This window comes from Corylus avellana, chromosome 9, assembly GCF_965113065.1.
Source record: "Corylus avellana chromosome 9, dhCorAvel1.hap1.2, whole genome shotgun sequence".
Taxonomy (NCBI): Eukaryota; Viridiplantae; Streptophyta; class Magnoliopsida; order Fagales; family Betulaceae; genus Corylus; species Corylus avellana.
Window position 1 is genome coordinate 20,378,219 of NC_142498.1, and position 19,607 is coordinate 20,397,825.

A 19,607-nucleotide genomic window follows, 5' to 3' on the forward strand; every position below is an offset into this window, starting at 1 on the left:
GAATTTATAAGATGAGAAAAAGGTAAGAAAAATATTGAGATAAATATTACTTTTTCCAAAAATAGTGTTGTTTGATGGCACATTTCTGGTATTTAGGAGAAAAGTATTGTTTTCAATTTTTCAGAAATAGTGGTGTTTGATGACACATTTCTGGTAATCGGCAAAATTAGCAAATATGACGAATCTAGCCAAGGTTTTTGGACTCCTTTTGTCTAAAAGAAACACTGAACCGAAAAGGAAACGGACACTGGTGTGGTTTAGCTGAGACTTGGGAGCTCTGAGTTGCGTCCAACCATGGAGGCTCAGGTGCCTGTAATCTTATTAGATAGCAGTAGCAGTGAAGAAGAAGAGGTTGCCGCAGCTAACGTGACGAAGAGAAAGTACGAAGAGTACAAACAGATCTCAGACCTGTCTGGTTTTGACAACCTCAGGGCCATGATTGAGGCTGAGGCTTCCATGAGGAGGAACAGAAGGGAGCGAAGGAAGATAAAGAAAATGATGAAGAAACAAACTGTATGTGGGTCTATCTCTATTTTATTTTTTGATTTATTTTTGGTTATGTTTTGCTGTTTGGTTATTGGGAAAGAGTGAGTGGAAAAAATGGTGAAAATGCTTGGAGATGGTACATGGCTGGAGGATTTAGGTGACTTGGCTATCATAAATTATAATCCATAGCCTAAAGATGTCTTTGTTAGTTATTTTTATCTATTCCAATTTTATCAAAAGGAATGCTCTCAATGTTTGAATTAGATTCTATGTCATTTTACAGGAAAATAAAACAGAGAAAATAATAATGGTGAATATAGAGAAACCTGTGATCTTGATAACGGACAGTGAAAGTGAAGATGCAAATAAATTGAAGAAGAGAAAATATGAAGATGAGTACAGAGTGATTGCAGATCTTACTGGTTTTGACAACCTCAGAGGCATGATGGAGGCTGAGGCTTTCAGGAGGAGGAAGGCAAGGAAGAGAAAGAAAAAGAATGGAAAAGCTGTATGTTACGCTCAAGAGGAGGTATCTTTTCGTGGGTCTCTCGCTCTTTCCTTTGTCCTTTTTTTTTTTTTTTTTTTTTGGGTATTGGTTTGTTTGCTTCCTATGAAAGATAATTTTCGTTTCAGTCTTTGCACCTTCATGACTAATGTTGATACAGTTGACAACACCGCCGCAATCCGGCCAAGGTCACATTCGAAGACATACGCATGTGATTCGCTGAGGGTTGCCGGCGATAGACACTCTGATGCCTAAGTCAGTTGAGTAATTTTTGAAGGGGTAGTGATGCAGGGCAGTTTTCAATCAGATCAGTCTTTAGAAAAAAATACCATATCTTGTGATTCTGCCATCGGATGGAAGCAATCTTGATGGCAGACCATATTTATCTCCTTTATAGGACTACTATATAGCAAGTAGGCAAGAGATGGGGATATTAGAGGTCAAGGGTATGGTATGGAAGGTGGCAGATCATCATAGAGATCTTTCCTTTTGGGTTTACCTTATTGATCCACTCCTTATAAGGCAAATCCTTCGTTTTAGGGTACCGGGTTTGTAATAGGCAAGGTTTATTGGGCGGATGCTTTTCCTCATTTCGCTAGGTTTTCATGTGTGCGATTGTCGATCAAGGTGATCATAGGCTAGGATACTATTGATTAGTGAAGCTATCTAAGGAGTGGTCCTTCGATTGGAGATCCATTGCCTAGTGGGGCATCCATGGGGCTTGTGTCAGCGGGCGGGGGCCCCGATGGGGTCGTGTGCCCATGGGCTTTGGTGGACCTCTAGTGGACTTACGATATTTCATATCACCAGTTGCCCCTTGACTAAGCGGTGTGATTTCCACTTATGTGCCTTATGTTGATGGTTCTGATTGACGATGAGGCAATGGAATTGTGCGAGAGTCAGCAGCGAGACTTTCAGGTTGGCCTTTGAAATAGGGAGACCGAGGGGTGGTGACCGAGGGCCCTTTGATAATTGCAGATCCTAGGTACACGTGTCTAGGGCACATCGAACAAGTTTTAATGATGGGCGCACTTCTTGAGTACGGTTGATAGATGAGACCCGTCAATTTGGTTTGTTTCTCCATAACATAGAGTTGGGCAATTAATTATGGGCCGCCTACCCAAATCATCTTCCCAAGGCAATGATTAGATCGTTTAATGACGTGTCGTACAACATTCACCTTATTCGATGGACGCATTTTATGCCACGCTGCACCGATAGTTGAAGGGGCGTCCCAATTCATGAGAGGCTGGAATTTTGAATTCTCCCTCCCACTAGTATTTGATTCTTATATAAAGGCCCCATTTTATTCAAACCCCATTTTATTCGATATCCACTCCTTTCTTGCTTCCTCTTTCTTTTTGTCGGTTGTTGTTTCACCGGAGCAACTTCCTCTTCTCTATCGTTCTTCCACTTCTTCTAATGGCCTTCAAGGGTGCATCGACAACAGCCACCTTGTGTTTGAAGGTGAAGGAACGCCGGTTGGAGTCGTTCCAGTGGCCCCCTCAACCCTGGTGCTACTCTACCAATCTCCACCTTCCACCTCTTCCTCCTAGGGTTGAGTGAGTTGTCGCTCCTTGTTGTGGATGGAGATGTTGTGTGGCTCGCCGAGCTGTTGCTTGAGTTCATCGTTTTGTTGTTGGACGAGGGCCATATTCTGAGCGAGAGCAACTGCGCTTCCAATGTTGCTAACTGTTGGTCATGAGGGGTGGTGGCTCCATCCGTCTGGGTAGTTCTTGACCGGGTTCCTGGCATGAGTCTTTGGTCTAGGGATGCCGTGAATGCTCTAATGTTCCCACATATGGCGCAAACTGTTGATACGATTGGTCACATTGTGGCAATCCAGTCAAGGACACTTGCAAAGACAAATAAAAGACAGACACAAGTGTCTCCTTGGGGGTTACGGTGGACACTCTAATATCTAAGTCAGTAGAGTAATTTATGAAAAAGTAGGAATCAAGAAGATGAGAAGAGAAAATGTGTGCGTATCTCAGACTTAGAGCATGTTTGGAATTGTGTTTGAAAAATAGAGCTTTTAAGTCAAAAAACACTTTTTGGCAAAAGCTTCATTTTTAAGCTTTTGCCAAAAGTGTGTTTTAGCCATTTTTGGGCTTTTTATACCCTTAAAAGTGCCTTCAATTTTTTTTAACCAAACGGGTATTTTTTTTTTCAAACGGACTTTTTGAGTATTAAATGCACTTTTAAGCCCCTCAAACGCACACCCAAATAGACTATTAGGGTTTTGATTTCCATCATAGGACTGCCATACATAAGGCAAGTTGTCAGATATGGGAGATATTGGAGGTCAAGGGTATGGTATGGAAGGTGGTGGATCATCACAGAGATCTTTCCTTCCTAGTCTACCTTATTGATCCCCATCCTTATAGGGCCAATCCTTCTAGGGTATGGTTGCTAAAGCGAGGGGTTTCCTTCTATACTTGCCGAGGGGCAGGGTGCCCCATGGGGCCATGAGCCCATTGGCTTTGGTTGGCCTCTAGTCGACTTGCAATATTTTTCATATCACCAACTAATGTGTTTAAATACAAGAGAATTCTCAGCGTTAAAACTGAAAACAATTATGCTCTTGTGCTCTATACCTTTGTTTATTCATGAGTGGACTGTACTATAGTTTCTGATGTTGCAAGTTAATAAGAGTAGGCTAAGAAAGCTGTCAAAAAAAAGAAGAAAAAAGAAAATAGAAGTATCTGCGAAGATACAGTTGTGGTATTAGAAACTAATGTGCCCCTAGATTTGTTTTGAGTTGAAGTGCGTCTGCATGTATTTATATATATAGGTATTCATGCATTATTGGAATTTCTTTTCTTTCTTTAATTTTTTTCTTCATGTAAAGCCACCAAATATAGAAGACTTCTGTTAAAACTAAAAGGGAATTTAGCTCAGCTATAAGAAACCAGATGGCTATGACCATTAGACATATGGCCAGGTGATGTCTCTTTTTGGCCGGCCTTCCCTCTATTTGAACAATCAACTATCTATCGTATAGACTATTTTCTTTTAAGTCTTCTCAGAGATTAAAATTAATTCTATGGAGATTTTGAATTGACGTAAATTACATAAAAAACCAAGAAAGAAAAGAATGAAATCTCATACTAATGTTGTCATTCGATGTTCAATTCTGATTCAAGGCTTAAAAGCGTTGTACCACTAACCTTCTTTCCTTCATTTTTTCAGTTGCACCAAAAGAAATAATGGAATTTATGAATCCACTTATACTCATTTGACAAGTATCCTTTGATAGTTTGACTCATTAGCTGTACTCAAGTAATCAGTGGGACTCATTATCTCATTGTTTTACAGGAAAACAATATGGCAGAAAGAGCAGAGGAAATAATATCGGGAAACAAGAATCAAGAAATAAAAAATTCTATTATTTTGACAGCAAGCAGTAAACATGTAGATGCAAATAACATGAAGAAAAAATTAGAAGATGAGTACAGAGTCATTTCAGATCTTACTGGCTTTGACAACCTTAGAGCTATGTATGAGGCAGAGGCTTTCATGAGGAGGAAGAAGAGGAAGAGGTTGAGAAAAGGGAAAGAAAAGATTGTATGTCATGCTCAAGAGGAAGTGTCTGTACGTGGGTCTTTGACAATTTCTTTTCTCTTTTTCAATTGCATTGATTTATTTATCTTTTGTTCCTTTCTGCAGTTTGGTTTTTGAGAAGTAGTGAGGGAAAATAATAGTAAATTCATTGAAGATAATATGATGGACTCAAATTTTCCATTTGATTTACTGCCTTATGAGTTGTTGTTTCCTGATGAGCACTTTTACCTTAATTTTGTTTTTGTTTGCAGTTTTATGACCACTGTTATAAGAATAATGGGAAATTTGAGTCTCTATTTGTTGGTGTTAAAATTATTGTTTTTCAATACCTTTTCTATTAGTAATATAGCTTCAGATGTTGCAATTAAATAAGAGATGACTTGCTTTGTTAAGAAAAAAGAAACTATCTGAATTAGAAAGAGTAATGATATGAGAATATGATATGTCGTGTATGACTTGACTTTCTCAAGTCTGGTGGGCCTAACTTTTTGTTATATCTTGTATCGGTGAGGGAATCCTCTCCCAGCTCAAGAAAGATTCCTTAGTTAACCAGCATTAACTCCTATAAAAGGAGTCATAAATTCGGCTTTTCAGTTCGACAAAACAGAGAGAAAAGAAGAGCCACGCAGTCGAGTCAATCATCCACAGTTTTGTGGTCAGCTGCACCAAAGGTTTAGAGAATTAGAAAAATAGTTCTCTTCTGTGTTTTCCTTTGGGGACAAACCTCTTTTGTCTGATATTGAGATTTGAATGTATTGAGACTTTGGATTTAAAGGTTTTCTCTTTGCTACTGTTTGTACTCCATCTTTTGATAGTGAATTTCTCTTGTTCGTCACCACTTTGGGATGTAGGCTTGTTAAGCGGAACTACGTTAAATCTTGGTGTCCATGGTGATTAGGTTATTTTTATTCGGTCTCTTTTATGCTTCTTTGGATCTTAAAATTATTTTGTCGCAACATGATCTGCCCCAAAGAATAGTTTCAATTTGAGATTGTATGTTTATGTTTGCGTAGTTATCAAACAAAAAAGTTTGTGGGTGTGCGTTTGTCTATTATGTACATGTGGTACATTGTATGTGTAATGTATCACTGGAGTTTTTTCTTTCTTATAAAGAAACACCAAAATAAAAGCTGTGTTAAAACTAAGAGCAAAATCAGGTTCGTTTATAAGAAAGAAGAGGACTTGAGTACTGGAAATTATAACGTATAACAGGATGATAACTCTAATCGGCCTTACTTATCAAAAAAAAAGATAACTCTAATCGGCCTTCCTTCCCTCTTCCCAAATAATTGATCGAACTCTAATGACAACTATTTCTTTGTCTTTTTGTTCCTCTTAGTAATCACAGATTGATTTACATGCCCTTCATTATTCCATTCAAGGGTCATAGGCATTGAATCCCTAACCTCGTCTTCCATTTTTTTATTTAATCAAATGGAATTTATGGATTCTCTTTCAGAACTGTGTGTCCTGCATCCTGCACAATTCCTGAACATGTGACCTAACTTCAATTCCCAATGATTTATCCACATAACCTTTTTTCTGCTTTTCTCTTTTTCTTCATTTTTTAACACCCCTTGGGAATTCACAGAGGCAGCACAAATTCAACCTAATTGTTGTTACCGGTTCCCTTGCTGTAGGTGACGAGGAACCTATGCTTGAACTTGATCAGTATCACCTTAGAAACTGGTGGAGCATTGTTATTGCAGCGTTATAGTTTGATAATCTCAAATCATGTGTTTTTTCTTCTTTTCTTTTTTTTTTTCCCATTCACTTGCTACAGGTTGATGCTACAAAAGACATGGGACAGTCGGCTAGAGTTCAAGCAGCAGAAACAACAGAAGCATTGGAAGCCGCATCAGTTGAGGTAACTGAAAACATTGTGTCCCATAAACTTTTAAATTGAATGGTTTGTTAAATTTATAATCAATATGAAGGAATGTGTAATAACAGTTAGCTATTGGATGTATTGCCTACTTGTATATGTTCTTACTTTTTCAACAACACATGGCAGGTACTGGATACTATTTTTCATTCTTTCTCTTAATTTATCAGCACCATATCCTGGTTATGGACTTCCATTTTTTTCATCCTTAATGAGGTTGCTGATTTTAATTTTCTGAAAAGGGGAAAGAAGAAGTGGGAGATTGATCATTGCTAAGCACTGTGGATAGTGGAAATTAAAGATCTAAACTTCAATGACATGGTGAAGAGGATTAAAGATTCAAATAAAAAGGTCAAAAAACTAAGACTAGTGATAATATTAGTATCGTGTGGGAGTTGATTTTTGTTTTTAATCCTCCTTTGTTAGAGAGATAATGCTATGCTATGTTGTATTCTTCTAGAAGATAGCCTTGATGAGGCATCCCTAGTGAGGTGTCCCTATTAGCTGTCCTCTTTCTAGAATATTCTTTGTCATATTGTAAATGCTTCTCATATATATATGGAATGGATAGAGTGAGGGCCAAGACACAGAACAACTCTCTTTTTGTACATTCTCTTCTTACAACACTTTCACACCAAAGATCTTCAGAGTTGTGTTAGTTTTTGCCCTTCTATCTATATACTTTAGGATATCCAGACGAAGCCGTTGATTGGCATGGGGCACAAAGTTGGAGGTCCCTACTATTTGGACTTTGCTTTGAACTCTCCTTCATGGGCACTTCAGTCTTCATTATCTCCTTTCCAGTGGCATTGTCGGCTTGGTCACCCGTCTTTGTCCACTTGAAGTGTTAAGTCGAGAGTTGGGGTCATATATCTTCTTTGTCTTGTGAAGCATGTCAGTTTAGTAAACAACGCCAAATGTCTTTTCTGTCTAGCTTTGTTGGTTGGGTTTCTAACCCATTTAAGTTAGTACACTCCGATGTCTAAGGTTCTTTTAGTGTTGCATCAACTAAATTCAATACTTTGTTGATGACCACTACCGGCTAACTTTATTATTTTTAATGAAAGTCGTTATGAGTTGATATCTATTTTTCATCTTTTTTAGCAAATAAATCAAAAGTCAAGTTGGCTAGAAAATTCGAATCTAAAGAGTATGTCTCATTCCTTTGCTTCTTATTTATCTGACAAAGGCATTGTACATCAGACCACTGGTCCTCACCCACCATAACAGAATGGTGTTGCTGAGCGCAAAAATTGACACCTTATACCCATACCTTTCTGGAGTGATGCAGTACTGACTGCACTCTACCTCATCAACAGGATGCAGCATCTCCTCACCGACCTCACTCCATCTTGTTTCCTTCTTCTCCAGTCTTCCATTTGCCTCCAAGAGTTTTTGGATGTATTTGTTATGGTCATAATCTTAGTCCACATTTTGACTAACTTGATCCTTGCTGCACTAAGTGTCTTTCTTGGTTAATATGTACTCAGAAAGGATATCAATGCTACTCTCTAGTCTTGTTTGAAGTTACTTTTTGTTGAATCTAGGTCTTGATTCTCCCAAGAAATATCAATTTGAGTCTCTTGTGTCTTCTATCCTTTTTCCGACTTTTAGTTCCTGCCTTCCTTAATTATTCCTGTATCTTCCCATGAGCCGTTGCCTCCGAAGGCTCCAACACCGTTACAAGTATATACCAGATGTCCACGACTGACAACTCTAGTGCCCCCTCCGTCATCCTCAGTCTATTGATCCTCCACCATCTACTGACTAAGCATCCCATTAGTAACTTTATGTCTTGGCAATCGTTGTCGCCTTCTCTTTCTTGTTTTATTTCCCCACTTTCAAGTGTTTCCATCTCTAAAATTGTTTAGGATGCACTGTTCCACTTGGGTTGGAGGCAGGCCATGGAGTAGGAGATGACTGCTTTACATCATAATGGGACTTGGGATCTTGTTCCCTTGGCACCTGGGAAACATATTGTTGACTGTAAATGGGTGTATATTGTTAAGTTCCGTCCTGATGGTTCCGTTGACCGCCTCAATGCCCGGTTGGTTGAGAAGGGCTATACCTAGAGGTATGGCTTTCACTATGAGAAGGGCTATAAGCATAATACAAAGCGGTGGCTCATACTGCTAGTGATCTAACTTGGTTACAATACTTCCTTCAAGAATTACGCTTCCCAGCACCTACTTCTATCCCGCTATCTTGTGATAACCAATCCACTATACACATACACATTGCTTCCGATCCTATGTTCCATGAAAGAGCCAAACACATTGAAGTAGACTACCATTTCGTACGAGACAAGATACTAAGTGGGACATAGTTACAAGTGTGAAATCTGAAGATCAACTTGCTGATGTCTTTACAAAAGTACAAAATTTTAATTGCAAGTATTACTAAAACATGTTATCAGAAATCTTTGAGTGTAAGTTCATGGAATCTTATTTAATGCTTTCTGATAATTGCTAAGCCCTTCTTTTTAAACTTTGAGTTAGTTGTGTCAAGTTAATAAATGCCTCTATTTGGAAAAGAAACTACTTAGTTGAGTCTTCTAGGCCTTGGTCTTGGTGGCATTCTCATCAGGTCTAAAGTTTAAATCCCCTTGAGTGCAAACAATTCCTTGGGGCCAGCTTGTTGGCGAAGCTGAAGTATTACCTGATCTGTGTGGAGGGAGCGCTTTATATGGGTCCGAGGTTTATCCGACTAGGGTGGATACACAAAGTAGCCTTGCCTTAGAGGGGTTCCACACTATAAAAAAAAATAATAATGAAAAAGAAAAAGAAAAAGAAAAAAAAGAAAAAAAGTCTTCTAGAATGATCTGTTTCACAGTTTTCTGATTTTAGGTTGATATGGCAAGGGGAGAGAAGCAACCTGTCACAAATAAAGTTCTAGAAAGAGCATTGTTATTGGAAAAAGAAACAGTTGGGAGAAATTACAAGATAGTGTCGCGAAGGCGTCTTGTGAGTTGAAATGTCAATACCTTATTTCCAATTGAAAAATGTTATTTGTAATCATAAGCTCATATTTTTGCCTGGTTATACCATTTTCTAGGGGAGATCCAGATACTTTGATCCTCCAGATGGCAGCTGGGACATTGGCAGCAATGGAGAAGAACGTCATACAATAGTACACTATAAAGTGCAGAAGCAAAAGAGGCCATGCTACATTTGTGCAAGTTTTGATCATAGTTGGAAATATTGCAAACAGGTGACATACTATTTTGAAAGTTGAAGTTACTTTACAAAACCTTACTAACTGATTAAAATGTTAGAGAACCATACAGTCCTAAAAGCTTATTCTGTTAGACAATGGACCTTGCTCTGAATGAATGTCTTTCAACTGTGGACAGCCATCCTCATATACTCTGTTGGCGATCCATTCATCCCAATTGTTTAAACTGTTTGGAAGCTGGCCAACAATTTATATAAAGCATACTACACAAGACATAGAAAAATATGGAGTATCTTTATCATGTATATACCAGTCTCTCATTTTCTTTCTTTTGTCTGCATCTTTCTAATTAAATGCAGTTCAACATTGAGAAAAAGTACGGCAAAAATGAGATTTTCTTCGTATGTACTAAATCTGTAAGTTGATTCTAGACATTAGGATTTAGTATAAATGTGGTGAATCATAGCACATCTCGGATTGGGCATTGTTAAATCACCACTTATTCTAAAAAGTTTAAGTTGATAGAAAATTATGAATTTAATCATTAAGTTAATATTTAACACTCCCTTTTAACAAGTAAGACCCAATACATGGAATATTTAATGAATTGTGGAGTTAACTGTAAAATCAAGGTTCGAACTCAGGACCTCTATTTTTACCATGTTAAATGAGTCAAATGACCACTTATCTCAAAAGTGTAAGCGGATAGTAAATGGTGAATTTAATTATTTAATTAATATTCTAATTGTTTTTATTCATCCCGAAGCTAAGTATATTGCCTAATGACGATTATATTTTCTGGGTCAATTAGAAAATAAGTAATTCTAATGCGTGTAGTTTCCAAGAAGCTTTTACATTTCCATCACTAAATTTTAGGCTTCATATAGATAAAATCTATAACAAGGTAATTGTCTCTTTGATAATCACTAATCACAAATTCACTCGCTCTGGGTCTTGATCTTTAAGATTGCCAAAGTCTATTTAAAAAACCCACTAGTTGCTTTCTGAAAAATAGAGATAAGAATCCAACATAGAATATCTCAATTTTTACAAAATTTCAGCAAATTTGTGCCATTTATGCTGTTGTTAATATATTTTCGAAACATTCCTTAAAGAATCTTGATTTATGGTAGCTTTGGGCCACAATCTTATAAAAATTGCTTGGATTTCGTTTGCTGAATACTAAAGTGCAATCTTGACTTCCCATTAGCGCCAGGATTCCTTTGTTTGGAAAGGAAAAGGCCACTCTGCAAAAGATTGTCTGGACGATCAAAGTTCTAATATTTGTCTAAGATGCGGGGGTTCAGGGCATAGCATGTTATCGTGTAGGAATGTGTATCCCCCTGATGATCTCAAGGTCTGTAGGGTGATCCAAATGCAACTTTCTGTGTTCTTTTTCTTTCCACTTAACCTTTTCCCGTTTTCCTGTTTATTATGTTGTATTCTGGAAAGGTTGTTTTATACTGATTCTTGAATCCTGTTTTCTGGCTGTTATTCTTTTTTCGTGGGCAGAAAATACAGTGTTATATGTGCAACAGTTTTGGTCATCTCTGTTGTGTGGACTTTCTGGATATGCATCCCAGACAACTTTCTTGTTACACCTGTGGCCAGTCTGGCCATCCTGGATCTGTAAGTCATAATCGATGATAGAGATTTTCTTATGTTACAGCATAATTATTGAAAATAGAGCAAGTTCAGAATCTTATCAAGGTTCATCAATCAAGGAATGCACAAAGTTCTGTGGAGAAAACAGTCGCTCAAAATCTGCAGCATTACGCTACTCAGGTGGAGAGGAAAGTCATATTGCAGGAAGATGCACAAATGATGTTAAAGTCCATTTCAACTGATACTCACTTGTTGAAGTTATTTGAGTTCTTGTAGGTAACCCTCTCTCTCTCACATGTGCAAACACGCTTGCAAAACACACACATACACGTAGTTCTTTGTGGTCCACCCCATCATATGATGTGATTTTTGTCCTTTGATTGACTCTTGTTAAGGATGATAATGTTAACTGCTTTGTGGTTCCCTTCTTTTTCCCTCTTTTGTTTTCCCCTTTTGTTTCTTTTTGGCTTTTATGTGGACCAAATAGGATCAAAGTGGAGAGCTCTGGTGCAGCTTGGTAGATACAATGAATTCTTGCTCAGCTTTGTCCCAGTCTTGTAAACTGTAAGGAACAGCTGAATAAAATTTGTTGAGTTAGTAGTTTTAATTGGGGCAATGATTTGGTGTCAGCTAGGATCATGCAAGGATTACTTGTTTGAGGTAGAATTGTTAAAGAAAAACCAAAAAATTGACACTTTCAACCGAATTGACCAAAACTGATCAGGTAGTGATCATGTTCATGTCGAGGTTGGGGGTCAGTGAAAAGATCAACTACTGAGTGGGGGTTGGGTCAACAGTAAGTTTCATAGGATTTGAAAACTGACCTAACCCGACCCAACACCCCTTTCAAATACATAATTTCTTTAATCTAAGGTTTGCAAACCCTAGATCCATATGCTTTCAATTCATACATTTCTTAAGAGTTTGATTAAACCACACAACTTCTTAAAACTTTCAAGCCGCTGGAGTTTTGGGTTGCAAGAGGAGACTCGATAGAGGGATTGGCTAGAAGTTCTAAAGCTACTGTGGTAGGGGAGACATACGGGTCATTTGTTAGGGTGCAATTTAGGTTTAGTTACAAAAGTTTTATAAGTTAGAATGTGTAATTTAATTCTTTTATAGTAAATGCATTTTCTAGGTTTGGTAGCCTTAGGAGGGCGTTTATTTTTGAAGAGTTCTTCAAAAGGTTTCCACTTCATCACTGAAATATGTGTATGATTTGTTTATGCTCTGGTTGATTTTGGTAATTTTGTGTGTAATTATTTCTAAATTGACTGAGAATTTTGAGAAAACACCTATTTACCCCGTTCTAAGTATTTGTGGTCTTTTGGTAAATTTCAGTTGGTATCAGAGCAAGGTTCACTATATATTCGACACTAATAGAATAAAGTTAACCGACGCGATTTTTTATTATTGACGCGATTTTTTATTATTTATAATTTATTTATATTGGTCAATGGCTCAATATTAGTCTCAAACTCTCAATCTTTGACTGTCTTCCCCTTATTTTGATGGAAATAATTGTGCATATTGGAAGTTTGGCATGAGAGTGTTCTTGAAATCCTTAGATGAACGCATTTGGGTTTCTATAGAAAATTGCTGGAAAAGCCCACTACTTCCATTGACATGTGGTCTAAGGAGTAATTAAATGAGTGTAATTGCAACAGTAAGGGATTAAATGCAATATTCATGGTTGGTTCACTTGAATAATTCAAGCGAATTTCTTTGTGTAAAATTACCAAGGAGATGTGGAAGATTTTAGAAGTCACACATGAAAGTATTAAAATCCTTAAGAACTCCAAACTTCAGTTGTTGACTACTAAATTTGAGTAGAGTACAATGTAAGATGATGAGTCGTTCAATGAGTTCTATGCTCAGTTGAATGACAATGTGAACTCTAGCTTTAATCTAGGGGAAGATTCCTGGTAATAGAATTGTCAGGAAAGTTTTGAGATCTTTGCCTGAGATATTTAAACATGAAAGTAGAGAAACTAGTAGGATCCCTTCAGACCTATTAGTTGTCTTTGCCTCAACCCAAGAGAAAGAATTTGGCCTTAAAATTCCATCTACATCCCAATCTCTTCTCCATGCTATGCTTGCTTGAATCTCAGCCCTAATGTGTTCAATACTTCAATGAACACATTAGTAGGATCCCTTTAGACCTATTAGTTGTCTTTGCCTCAACCCAAGAGAGATAATTTGGCCTTAAAATTCCATCTACATCCCAATCTCTTCTCCATGCTATGCTTGCTTGAACCCTCAGCCCTAATGTGTTCAACACTTGAATGAATTGGAAATCAATTATCATTCTTCTCTTCTTTCCAGCTTGACTGCATTCTCACAAGTGACTTTGTAATCCTTTGGTATTTTGAAGCTTGTACAAAGACATAATTTGTTGTACGGCGAGACTAGAGGAGCTGGGGATGGAGATCAGTTGGATGTAAGAATAATGTTTTTTTTTTTTTTGTTGATACGTGATACTTTCTTATGTACACATTGTATTATTATGTACTCTTTTTATTATTATGTAATTTTCAGTATTCAATGTTGTGAATGTGTATTTTATTTCTTGTTGAAATAGAGGAATTCTCAAAGTTGCATAAATGTTGTTTATATTATAATTATTCTAAATATATATGATAGAGTCCTGCCCAATCCAATCCAAAGTCTCAATAGAAGCTTATCTAGTTGGTTACTATGGATGTTTGCGTTTGTTAGAGCCACTTACGGATATGGATCCACTTAAATTCTTAAGGGAATTTCAGTTTCTGGAATTTTTGATCTAGGCCGTCTATTTTCTATCAAAGGATCATTGTTCTGCTCCGTGTCTCACTAGTAATAAAATAATAAAATAATAAATATTTATTATTTTATTAGTAGTGGGACACATGGCAGAACAATGATCATTGGAAAGAAAATGGATGGCCTGAATTCGAAATTTCAATAAATCTTGACCCGCCACTTACATGGCAATGTGTTCGGTTCTACAAGTAGACGGCCAGGCAGCGAATCTAGGAGCATTCATTGAGTAATTTGATCAAAAAGATTGTGTGTGGTGAACACCTATCCAGAGTGGAGTATTGTTTCGTTCAAATTCATTTCCAGTTTACAATTCCATTGTTGCAAACTCATTTCTAGTCGCAACCCAATCACAATAACCTATCAATATAGCTCTGAAAATCTATAATTTATAATAAAATAAATGCCACCCCTAGCTTTATGTGATGGGCTAAAGTCGATTAAAAAAATAAATAAATAAAAGAAGTTAAAATCCAATTTTACTACATTGGTTTTAGCTTTGTCAAATTACCACTTTCTTCAATATTTCGAACAAAAAATAACACTCAAGTTACCACGTGTGCCAGTAGTATCTTTTACCAACTACACCATCTCATACTTCATGCGTCAAAATCATTTGTCAGATGAATATTTAAGTTATTAGGTGAGTACAATAAGTTATAATTATACCCTTACGTGTATATATATATATATATATAGATATATATAAGAAATTGGCCGTCACATGGCTCGCCATGGAGACTCACGGTTGGCTACATAGTTGGCGCACCCTTTTGGAAGTTGCAGGGCTTCCACAATCTTCACCCATTTGTGAGATAGTGTGATATATATTCAGAGTACAATTTTTTTTTTTTTTTTTTTTTTTTTTGAAGTGGTTCTCATTAAAACAACAAAAACATCAAACAGGTTCAGGTTCTCCCACACAGAAGGGAAAATCCTCCCTCCATTCGTTTCCCTTACCATACATAAACGCACTTTTTGCTAGCTGATGTGCTTCTCCATTTGCTGTTCTGCCAACATATTGAACAGCCCATCCCTGGTGCTTCTTGATTTCTTCTTTTGCATCGTTCAGCACTTGCCCATAGGTCGTCCAGCAATTCCCTTCCTTGTTCAGGGCTTTGACTACTTCCAGCGCATCCCCTTCGAAAACAACATTGTGGAGTTCCATACGCTGAGCTAAGTTCACTGCCGTCCAGAGTACAATTTTATAAGAGATGACATGGCAATATAACTGTTATTTTTTGGACGGAAAATTGACGGAAGGAGTATTTTGATAATATGCTATTATGCTAAGACAAACATCATCGTTATGATTTATATATCTTGTACTTGTGCAAAAAAAAAACTATATAATAAAAATAATTCAGGAAAGTGGCTCCATTATTTTAATTAGAAAGCCAAAATATGAAGCTGCTAAGAAAGAAAGAAACCACGTTCCCTAGAGTCTTCTAGGAAGAAGTAAACAACAATTTCACTAGTCACTCACAAATGATTTTGCATTGGAGGTGGTGTTATTTTAGAAGGAGTACACTCAACACGGTCAACATTGAAAGAGACATCAATTATAAGGTAAAGTAATTTGGCATATAGGAAAGGACATAAGACCTGAATCTATGGAAGACCTGCAGACTGCAGACATGTTAAATATGAAGGTCAATTTGTCCAAGTTACTTCTTTCTTTTTTCTTTTTTCTTTTTTTTTCATTTATTTGTTCAAGTTTCTTCTCTTTTTGTTTAGGAAAGGACATATATAAGAGCTGAATCTATGGAAGACCTGCTGACATGTTAAATATTAAAGTAAATTTGTCCAAGTTACATCTTTCTTTCTTTTTTTTCAAGTTTCTTCTCTTTTAACTCACTTCCTAAACCTCTAAAGTAAATCGTCTGATTCATCTTACTTTAGAGACAGAATCAAAGAGTCTAGACTTTTAGTATGATGACAATTCACCTGTAATAGCACAAGAAATCCCGATAACCAATAAGGAAAAATTTCAAAACAGCGAGGACGACATGGGGCCCCTTGGCTCCTGGTTTTGTCCACGCCTACTAAAGGTGGCAAGTAGTGTTTGCGTCATGTTAAGACATGCGTATAAAATTATATAAGTCAACTATAATTTGACCTATTTAATTAAACGGTTCAAACCCATCAATTATAACCCTCTACTTTTGTATCGAGTTCATGTCAAGTTCACGGATTATGTTAAAAATTTTCTATCATTATATTGAGAGTTTGGTTCATATCGTGTCAATATATATATATATATATATATGTCAACTTTAATTAACTAGACTCATTTAATTAAACGAGTCAAATTTAAGTAGTGTTTGCGTCATGTTAAGGCACGCGTATAAAACTATATAAGTCAATTATAATTTGACCTATTTAATTAAACGGTTCAAACCCATCAATTATAACCCTCTACTTTTGTATCGAGTTCATGTCGAGTTCACGGATTATGTTAAAAATTTTCTATCATTATATTGAGAGTTTGGTTCATATCGTGTCAATATATATATATATATATATATATATATATATATATATGTCAACTTTAATTAACTAGACTCATTTAATTAAATGAGTCAAATTCCTGATCAACCATGACCCTTTAATTGTGAGCCATAATACCTACCTACATTGAAACCAATATGAAGAGGTTAGATATATAACAGCTAATACTTGAAGTAGAAGGAATTTTGTGGCAATAAAGATTCTGTTGCCCTCATGGTCGCTGGCTTCCGAAAGAGACATTATCGTATATATTCGTATGTGTAGATCGGCCATGCATGTCAATTCTTGCATTAAATAGAATGTTTCAGTAATTAACTATGTTCGATGGCGGATGGCTTAGGATGGACGGGAAAGACCAAACCAAAATTAATTTGTGTGAGAGAACTCTTAACCAACTCCTTTAATTACTAAAAGGGACATTATGGTGATTAATTGCAGCTTCCATGAATGTTTTAGTTTCACCACCACGGAAAAATGAATTAGATCCCTTTCATTTCATTTGAACTGGAAAGGATCCTGTTACATATAAAAGATAACAAAGTTTTACTTTAAATTGGGTCAGAAGAAATTAATGTTCAATTCGGTCTAAACTATCTCGATCATGCTAAGATTATCTCTTAAGTCAAAAGTTTTGACTTAAAAGACGGCGATTAATTATTAAGCAGTAAAATATTTAATAAGTTGAACCTCACCTATTAATGAAGAATTTGAACACATACGTGGAATAGATGGCGATTTTAAAATTTAAAGCCAATATATATATATATATATATATATATATATATATATATATATTTCTTGGCTGCAAAAGAAAGTTAAAAAGAAAAATAGTAAAACCCTCCTCCCCGCTGCGAATGCATGCACAAGATCCAAGTATTAAACATGACAGTGAGGAAGCGTGACAAAGTGTCGAGTACAGATAATTACTATATATATATATATATATAGATATGCTCTCTTAAGCTTCCACACAAAGCAACCGGCATTGATGGAACAGGGGTTATGATACGATGAGGTCCATTATGTTTCACTGTTTTTCAAATATATATCTCTTCTATGATAATCTGTCGGCATGGGTGCGTGTGTTTATAGTCATGATGGAAGTGATGATGGTAATCACGTAGAGAAAAAAGAAAAAGAAAAAATGGAAGTTGTAAGTGGGATACACAACTCAATTTTTGATCCGAGATGAAGCATTAGTAATAATTGAGTTAGTAACTAATATATTACTTATTAGAGTTGATTAAAGGGCTCATCACGTCAAGAAAGTATGATCGATAATGGTGAAATAAAAGTTTTAACTTTTACCATTACTCATGTTTTATATATATATATATATATATATATATATATATATATATAGAAAAGATGATGTCCCATTCATCTAGTCTTAATGGGGTTTTGCCTATTTTTATCTATATAGATGAAATTGAATAATAAGTTACACTTAATTAATTACTCTTAATTACCTCTCTCTCTCTCTCTCTTTAACCTAGACTCAAATTGCTAAGTCTCCAAAATTTTATAAGTTAACATCATAACTTCAACTGTGATTTTCTCAGAATTTTTTGCTTTGCAATGTAAAGAACTGTATGCTTGTGATTCCTATTCTATTAATGAGACCGGAATGATTTCCTTTTTTTTAAAAAAAAAAAACCCTTTTGTTTGGTCCCCTCCATTAGGATTTTGAATTTTCTGTTAAATCCAATGGATTTTTTTTTTTAAAAAAAAAAATGATAACAATACCCCTGCACCACACACACACACACACACAACACATATATATATATATATATATATAAAGATGTGAGAGTAGACCCACGGCTAGGGAATTTTTTTTTTTTTAAAAAAAAAAAATCTAAAGGCATAATAACTGTATTTTCACATAAATGATTAGGGTATAATGAGCATGTTATCTATTTTCCGTCGGATTTAATTATTTTGTTAAAGAATAATATTATAAATTACATTTTTATGTCTTCCAAACCAAACTTTAGATAATTCTTGTTAAAAAATAATAATAATAAATAAAATTCTAAAGATTGGTTTGGACTACCATATCAATAGTATGGAATAATCATAGGATAAAAATGTGGTTTCTAGGTATTTCTTTTTGTTAAACTACATATTATCTCAAAGAATAATGTTATATATATATATATATATATATATATATATATATATATATATATAGACTACACAAACATCCTACTAATATCTCATAACATTTAAGTGGCAAGGTATATATAATAGTCATTGGAATCATTGGATTAGCCCGTGTAAAAAAATAGATATATCTAAGGGTTATTAAACCTTATTACATCAACTTTATAAGATATTTGTAGATTGTTTGTATGGCATGTAACATTATTTTATATCAAAAACTTACGCTAATAAAAAATGACAAAATCAATCTCTAAATTAATACTTTAATTAACGCAACACTCCCCCACACAACAAGGAAACTATTTTAATTAGAAGAAAACATAAACGATAAATGCAAGGTTTGAACTATACTAGTAGCTCGTAAAATGTACAGCTAGCCATAGGCAGCAAATTAATAATTTATAAGATTGCTGTCCGATTTCTTCCACCCTACACAATAGCGACACCCCCCTTAGCTTTTGCACTTAGGCCTACCATGATGGACCACTTTTGACTTGATATTTTTAATTCACTTTAAATTATGGGTTATGATACCAAAGAGATGCCACTCAAGCTGATAATATTGTAGATAAATAAGGAAAACTTAAATAAAAAATAAAAAAATAAAAAAGGAAAAATAAAAAAACTTAAATAAAAAATAAAAAAGGCAGCTTGGCCAAGCATTGAATTGTCTATATATATGTGGACCTCTTGCTCATGATACCACTGCCACTACGTACCATAAAATTGACAATAACAAAACGCCCACCATAGCTTTCATCATATGGCAACACATAAACAAAACAAATGAAAATGAAAAGAGAAGAGAAGAGCAACCCTTTCACAAAGAAAGAGACATTTATGGGGATATAATATTGATGAAAAATAATAAGCATGCACCGACCGTCCAAGGAGACGAAGAAATTTCGCAAC

At 35.7% G+C, this 19,607-nt stretch overlaps 1 protein-coding gene across 5 annotated transcripts; it reads left to right on the forward strand.

Annotated features, from left to right (window-relative positions):
• Positions 1–136: 136 nt before the first annotated feature.
• LOC132189174 (uncharacterized) lies at positions 137–13,767 on the forward strand. Of its 5 annotated transcripts, none has more exons than XM_059603762.2 (10): positions 137–513; positions 770–1,015; positions 4,310–4,585; positions 6,339–6,422; positions 9,287–9,403; positions 9,495–9,650; positions 10,825–10,971; positions 11,127–11,243; positions 11,339–11,491; positions 13,545–13,767. In XM_059603762.2, exons 1-9 carry the CDS (start codon positions 295–297, stop codon positions 11,459–11,461), a joined length of 1,485 nt encoding a protein of 494 aa, XP_059459745.2. In that variant the 5' UTR covers positions 137–294; the 3' UTR covers positions 11,462–11,491; positions 13,545–13,767. The 5 variants fall into 5 exon arrangements, with proteins under 5 accessions (XP_059459745.2, XP_059459747.2, XP_059459746.2 ...); XM_059603764.2 differs by having other exon boundaries at positions 10,831–10,971; positions 11,339–11,495; positions 13,594–13,767; XM_059603763.2 differs by lacking the exon at positions 13,545–13,767 and adding an exon at positions 11,707–12,628 and having other exon boundaries at positions 11,339–11,495.
• Positions 13,768–19,607: the final 5,840 nt, after the last annotated feature.

Bases quoted from the DNA above. Each gene is read 5' to 3' on its own strand.
- LOC132189174 (XM_059603762.2), top strand. From the start codon at position 295: ATGGAGGCTCAGGTGCCTGTAATCTTATTAGATAGCAGTAGCAGTGAA. The intron at 9,651-10,824 runs GTGACATACTAT...ACTTCCCATTAG, and splicing joins GTTGGAAATATTGCAAACAG to CGCCAGGATTCCTTTGTTTG. The intron at 10,972-11,126 runs GTCTGTAGGGTG...TTTCGTGGGCAG, and splicing joins ATCCCCCTGATGATCTCAAG to AAAATACAGTGTTATATGTG.